The sequence below is a fragment of the Oratosquilla oratoria genome, chromosome 1 (assembly GCF_046742065.1).
Source record: "Oratosquilla oratoria isolate Oo_2021 chromosome 1, ASM4674206v1, whole genome shotgun sequence".
Classification (NCBI taxonomy): Eukaryota; Metazoa; Arthropoda; class Malacostraca; order Stomatopoda; family Squillidae; genus Oratosquilla; species Oratosquilla oratoria.
This window is the reverse complement of record NC_134777.1, coordinates 81,048,405-81,055,904: the sequence shown is the minus strand read 5'-3', so window position 1 is coordinate 81,055,904 and position 7,500 is coordinate 81,048,405. Positions and strand designations below refer to the sequence as shown.

The 7,500-nt window shown below is 38.9% G+C and overlaps 1 protein-coding gene across 1 annotated transcript in view; it reads left to right on the top strand.

Annotated features, from left to right (window-relative positions):
• Window positions 1-7,500, top strand: part of LOC143028755 (atrial natriuretic peptide receptor 1-like) — a 944,795-nt gene that overhangs the window by 344,408 nt on the left and 592,887 nt on the right. The window contains exon 5 of the mRNA XM_076191127.1: window positions 6,800-6,914. Within this exon, the coding sequence (XP_076047242.1) occupies window positions 6,800-6,914 (115 nt within the window). The remainder of the gene's footprint in view (window positions 1-6,799; window positions 6,915-7,500) is intronic.

Sequence of the window (7,500 nt, the reverse complement as noted above, 5' to 3'; positions counted from 1 at the left end):
AAAGAGGAAATCTTAGCAGCAAGAACAGAACGAGAGACAAAGGAAAGCAGGAAGCAAAATAAATCGTTGACACTAAGGAAGATATTCAAGAAGGAAAAAAAAAAAAAAATATTTAGGTTAAGCAGATATGTCCTAGAAGATGCACATGCAGATGAGAATAAAGTTGGAATCACACAGCACAGTGAAGAAGAAGATAAGGAAAGCGGCAAGCAAGGACGAGTACATAAGAACACAAGAATGGAGGAGACTGCAAGGCTTACAGTAGGCAGTTACACATCCATGACCACCAATCATCCATATTCATAAAATCATCTAACCTTCTCTTGAAACAACCCAGTGATTCAGCGCCCACTACATCACGGTTACTAAGTATACTCCACTCGTTAACCACTCTACTAGTAAACCAGAAAGTGACGGGTACCTGCTAACGATGCTCTGCAAGACGGACCTCAGAGAGAGTAGAGCAAGAGAGAGTAGAGCAAGAGAGAGAGAGAGAGAGAGAGAGAGAGAGAGAGAGAGAGAGAGAGAGAGAGAGAGAGAGAGAGAGAGAGAGAGAGAGTGAGAGAGATAGAGAGAGAGAGAGAGAGAGAGAGAGAGAGAGAGAGAGAGAGAGAGAGAGAGAGAGAGAGAGAGAGAGAGAGAGAGAGAGAGAGAGAGAGAGAGAGAGAGAGAGAGAGAGAGAGAGAGAGAGAGAGAGAGGAGCAACATAGGTGTTTTCCATTTAATTCACGCATGTTTGACAATCATTAGCCCACGCTCTATCTCCTTGACCCTCGGCCTGCCCGGGGGCCAGTGAATCCTAGTGGCAGTGCCGGCAGCACGGCTATTCTTCTTGTTCTCTGGTCATTTACTTATCGGGCAAAGGTTACCAGGACTATCAGTCAATCAGTTAGTCAGTCAGTCTGCTGTCCCAAATAAATTTCGGGCCTCGTGTCCACGAGTGGAATCGTCGTTCACCTAGGTTGCCTCTGCCCGGACATTTTGACTGCACTCCCTTGGCATTTCCTTGCACATTCTCTCTCTCTCTCTCTCTCTCTCTCTCTCTCTCTCTCTCTCTCTCTCTCTCTCTCTCTCTCTCTCTCTCTCTCTCTCTCTCTCTCTCTCTCTCTCTCTCTCTCTCTCTCTCTCTTTCTCTCTCTCTCTCTCTCTCTCTCTCTCTCTCTCTCTCTCTCTCTCTCTCTCTCTCTCTCTCTCTCTCTCTCTCTCTCTCTATATATATATATATATATATATATATATATATATATATATATCTTTCTTTCTCCTTTGTAACTCGTCTTCCACTTCGCCCATGTACTTTTCCTTCCTTCCTCTGTCCTTTCTCTCGTATAGGGTATCTGACTGCATTGATTTCCATACAGCCCTTAATTTAGTGACTTTAGTGCCTCGCTTATGGACCAGAGTCACGCAGCATTCCTTTATGGTAGAAAGACATCTGAACTCAAAGGAGACTTCTGATCACATTCTTCCTGCACAGGTAGTGCAATGTAGTTCAGTTCGAAGCTTTAAGAATCATTTAGATAAACACCTAAGCAAGATGCTGTAATGATTATAATTTATTTCATATTATTTGTTTTTGTTTTGTTATCATTTGTCTGTCTGATTTTGATTACAAAGGATTACAAAGGCGGAGCATGCCGACAGGAGACCTTTTGATCCATATCTAGGTCGGATGCGAAAAAAAAAAATCATATTAATAATAAAATAATAAATAAAAATTATGATAATGTAAATAACAAATAAATGCATAGGTATAGTTAAATAATAAACAAACAGGTAAATAGTAAATAATAATTAATTGACATATAACTAATAATAAATAAAAATCAGACAGACAAATGATAACAAAACAAAAACAAATAATATAAGCTAAATTATAATCATTACAGCATCTTACTTAGGTATTTATCTAAACGATTCTTAAAGCTTTGAACTGAACTACATTGCACTACCTGTGCAGGAAGTTTATTCCATTCATTAACTACACGGTTGGCAAAGTTGTTTCTACCTACTTCCAAATTGAATCTATTTCCGGAGAGTTTAAGACCATTGTTTCTTGTCTGATTCTCATTCAATGTAAAAATTTGGTCACTTTTGATGTTGTCAATTCCCTTTAGAATTTTAAAGACCTGTATCAAGTCACCTCTGAGTCTACGCTTTTTTAGGGAAAACAGATTCATATGTTTTAGTCGATTTTCGTATGATTTATTTTTGATATTTGGAATCAGTTTTGTGGCTCGCCGTTGTACTCTTTCCAATCTGTCAATGTCTTTAATGAGATTCGGTGACCATACGGAAACAGCATATTCCAAATGTGGACGAACTAACGATTTATATAGCTTGTTAATGAGTGATGGACTTTTGAAATCAAAAGATCGCGCAATCAGTCCTAGAATCTTATTTGCTTTCTCAGAGGCTGAAATACACTGCTTGGATGATTTGAGGTCGTTACTGATAATTACGCCGAGATCTTTTTCACTATCCACTTTTGTTAACGAATTTCCAAATAACTTGTAATCGTACTTACTGTTATTTTTACCTATGTGCATTACCTTGCATTTACTTGTGTTAAATTTCATTAGCCACTTTTCAGACCATTGCTGTAATCTATCTAAATCTTCTTGAATATCTAATTGGTTTGAGTGATCATTTGCCACTCCGCACAGTTTTGTATCATCAGCAAATTTGGAAACAGTAGATTTTAGTCCATGGTCTATATCATTTATATATACTATGAATAGAAGTGGCCCAAGAACGGAACCCTGAGGAACTCCACTTGCAACACTTTTCCATCCAGAAGTTTTTCCATTTAAAACAACTCTCTGTTTTCGACCATTCAACCAATTACTAGTCCAACCTAATAGGCTACCACTTATTCCATGCAAAGCTAATTTAGTAAGTAGTCTTTCGTGTGGGACGGTATCAAAAGCTTTTGCAAAGTCTAGATATACTAAATCTATATTGTTTCTTTTGTCATAATTCGAGATAACTGTGTTGTAGAATTCGAGTAAGTTAGTCACGCAAGAACGTTTCCGTCTGAAACCATGCTGGCTATCATTTATCAAACGGTTACTTTCTAAATGATGTTCGATAGCATCTCTGATGATAGTTTCCATTATTTTTCCTACGATTGAAGTCAAACTTATAGGCCTATAGTTATTTGGTTTCTTTTTGTCACCTTTTTTTAATATGGGAGTAACGTTAGCTAGCTTCCATTCTCTTGGGACATCTCCGGATATGATGGATTTCTTGAAAATAATTTCTAATGGAACAACAATCTCATTTTTCATTTCCTTTAAGATTCTTGGATGCCAACCGTCAGGCCCTGGTGTTTTATTAACTTTGAGTTTGTCTATACACCTTTTAATTTTTTCTTTTGTTATGTTTACCGTACCGAGTAAGTTTACCCTAGACTTTTCACGGGTTTCAGTTTGGAATTCACCTTGAGGTGTTTCGTTTACGAATACCGAGCTAAAGTAATTGTTTAATATATTACACATTCCTTCATTTAAATATTCAAGTTGACCGTCAGCAGATAATAGTGGACCAATGTGATTCCTAACAACCTTTTTATCTCTAATGTAACTATAGAATTCTTTTGGATTCTCTTTGGATTTCTCAGCGATGTTCATTTCGTATTGTCGTTTTCTTTTTCTTATTGTCTTTTTTAAATCTCTCTGTATTGATACATAACTTTCATAGTCATTAGATGCACCCGAGCACTTATATTTCTTATAAGCCTGTCTCTTTTTAGCAATACTTTTTTCAGTTTCTTTGTCGAGCCACTTTGGGCGAGCCTGATTTGGGGGACGTCTTTCCTTAAAAGGAATGTAAGTTTGAATCATCTTAGTGAGCGTATTTTGAAATATTTCCCACATCTGATCTACAGGTCTTTCGTTTAATTTTGCCTCCCAATCTGTAAGCTGAAGCTCCTGACGTAGTTCTATGAACTGAGCTTTACTGAAATCGGGTATTTTAGAAACACAAGTATCTATTCTAAAATTGTTTAGGAGTTTGAATCTAACTAGGTTGTGATCGCTATTTGCAACAGATTCACCGACTTCTACATCAGTTACCATGCTTTCGCGGCTAGTGATCAAAAGATCGAGTAAGTTTCCATATCTTGTGGGCTCTTTTACATGCTGAATTAAGTAATTGTCACCAAGAAAATCAAACAAGCGACTACCTATATGGCCATGTTCAAGGGTCATCCAATCAATGTCAGTAAAATTGAAATCACCCATTATCAATAAATCCCGGTTGCAGAAACTAGATAGTTCTTGAAATAACAGTTTGTCGTCTGCTAATGATAATGTCTTTGGCCTATATATTACACCTATATTCATTTTTTGTCCATTTGTTTGGGTTAACTCAACCCACAAACTATCATATGCATCCTGTTTCACTTTCTCTAAAACACAAGCATGAACATTGTTTTTAACGTACAATAGAACACCCCCACCTTTCTTGTGGTTTCTATCCTGATGAAAGTGTTTAAATCCCGCAATATTAAATTCAGCTTCGAACTCTGTACCGTTTAACCATGTCTCAGTTATTCCTATCATATCGAGATTTTCGCATTTGACATACACCTGTATTTCTTGAAATTTGTTTCTAATACTACGAGCATTAAAGTACATGGTTTTAAGTTATATTAGTTATATGTCAATTTATTATTATTTACTATTTACCTGTTTGTTTATTATTTAACTATACCTATGCATTTATTTATGTATTTTATTTGTTATTTACATTATTATAGTTTTTATTTATTATTTTATTATTATGATGATTTTTTTTCGCATCCGACCTAGATATGGACCAAAAGGTCTCCTGTCGGCATGCTCCGCCTTTGTAATTCTTTGTAAAAATTCTACCCTCACGTCTATTTGCTGCACTGCGCATATTTTCTTTGCAACTTGCATAACTCCAACTCTTTGGTACGATTTTGTACCACCAAGGACAGAAGCGCTGGTTATTAGCAAAAAGAAAAAAAAAACGAATGTTCCTTTTCAACCTTCCCTTCTTCTTTCTTCCCGCCTTCTTTCCACTCTTTGGCTTCCTCTCATCTCCTCCTACTCCCCCCCCCCGCGTCCTCCCCTTTCTATTCTCCTCCTTCTCCCAGCTCCACCTCTTGCTATTTTTTTTTTTTTTTTTTTCCCACATCGTCATCCTTGTCGCACCTTCCTCCGCAGGAGCAACAAGTCACACCTGCCTCGCCCTTTTCCTCTCCTTCCCCCTCCCCCTCCCCTCCCTTCCCCTCCCTCCTGATCTGTCAACAACTAAAGCGGACCTTCTCAACAATCACTGTCCTTGCTTCCTTCTCCTCCTCTTTTATTTGATTATTCTCAACTTCTATTTTTCATCACTCTATTTATTCTCCTTCTCCTCCTCCTCCTTCTCCACTTTTTTTACTTTTCTTCTCTATTTCTATTTTTCATCTCTCTACTGATACTCCTCCTCCTCCTCCTCTTTTTTTTATTCTTTCTTCTCTACTTTTATTTTTCGTCCCTCGTCTTATCTTACTCCTCCATTTTTTTCTCATTTCCTTACTTTTGTTTTTTTCCTTTACGTGTCCTACCTGACGTACTTTACACACCATCTTCTAGTCATTCACCTCCTCATCCTTCCTCCTCTTACAACTCCATTTCTCCTCGTTCCCTTTTCCCCCTCTACCTTTTCTCCATACCTTTGATTTTCCTTTTATATCTTCTACTCCTCTTACTTTTCCTCTTTCTCCTGTCATTCTTATATTTATCTATTCTCCTATTTCTCCTCCTCCTCCTCCTCCTCCTCCTCCTCCTCCTCCTCCTCCTCCTCCTCCTCCTCCTCCTTCTTCTTCTCCTCTTCCTACTCCTGCTTTCCTTGTTTGTTTTTTATATTCTCTCTCTACTTTTGATCCCCGTCTCCTTCTTCATTGTGCTTCTCCCTCTCTTCTCCTCTTCTTCTTTAGCCTCGCCTTTCAACTAATTTTCCTCGTCCTCGTCATTCTATTTTTATCAATCCTCACCTTCTTTTGTATAGGTAAACATAGAAACAAATAGATAACCAAACAAATTGATAAATGAATAGATAAATAAGAAAATAAACAAACACTCCAAGAAAGAAAAAAAAACGACAAACAGACAAACAAACGAATAGATAGATATGTGACCCGAGCCGACTCAGCCCGACCTCGACCTCGACCTCGACCTCGACCTCGACCTCGACCTCGACTCAGTGATTCATCAGTCTCCCCCTGAGCCTCCAAAACGCTCCTCCCGAGCACCTGTCAGTATCCCCGAAGCTGCAACTGTCAGCGCAACAGCTGCAGCTGGCTGGGGCAGCCGGTATACGTCTTAGACGTGTGCTAATGCGCAAAACTCCATTACTTCCCTGCTGCTGCTATTGGGAAATTCAAAACTTTAGCTTGGGAGGAGGTGGGGAGATGCGAGCAGTTTTCAATAACTGGACAGCCCACAGCCAAGTTTTTTCCAATTTTAACTTTGACTACTCTCTTTTTTCAACTCACTCCGTCCTGTAATTCATTGATCCGTTTTGCGGATTTCGTTCAATGTCATGCCACACCCTATTCAGATTAGAAGGGTCCCCTCATCTGCCGAACTGAGTTTTATTTGATGATCCCCTCTGTGTGTCGAGTGGCACATTGCTTTCAGTCTCAAAATCAGTTGCGTTGCCGTCGGAGTCCACTACCTGCCCATATAGATACTCAATTAATGAATCAATTGATAAATTAGTTAGTTGATTACATTATAGATTAAACAACTACTCAGATATGTGTGTTTGTTTTTATTTCCAGTTATTGTGGTCTGCGCCAATAAAGTGAGTGTCCGAGAGATTTTACTGACGGCTCACGACCTAGGCATGGTCACCAGCAACGAGTTTGCCTTCCTGAACGTGGACCTCTTCAGCGGGTAGGTGGTCACTCTTCTCCTTGGGGGCTCCTGAGACCATGTCACGAAAGAAAAGAAGGATAAGGTGGTTACATCAGGCAACGCCGAGATCAATAACTTTGTCTTCTTTTGCCCCGATTTTGTGGAGGAGGGGCGATTTGATGTCCCCTGCAGCTGTTAGATGGATACACGTACATAACAACATAAGATTGGAAGAGACTGCAAGAGACCATAAAGCTTACACTAGGCAGTCCCATGTTCATTACCACCCATCATTTCCATCCATAAAGTTGTCTAACCTTATTTTGAAATAAATAATATTTTCAACGCTCACTACGTGGTTACAAAATTTATTCCATTCATTAACCACTCTATTGGTAAACTAGTACTTGCCTATTTCCCTCTCAAATCGAAATATGTCAATTTCAAATCCATTACTACGAGTCCTGCCCTTCTGTCTTAATATCATGACCTTGTCTTCAACCTTGTTAAAACCCTTGATCCACTTGAATACAGTACGTTGTGATCAAACCTCACCTGGCTCTCTAAGCACACAAGGTAAATGTGTTTGGGCCACTTATCCTGGCTGTGCAATCATACTAAGGCA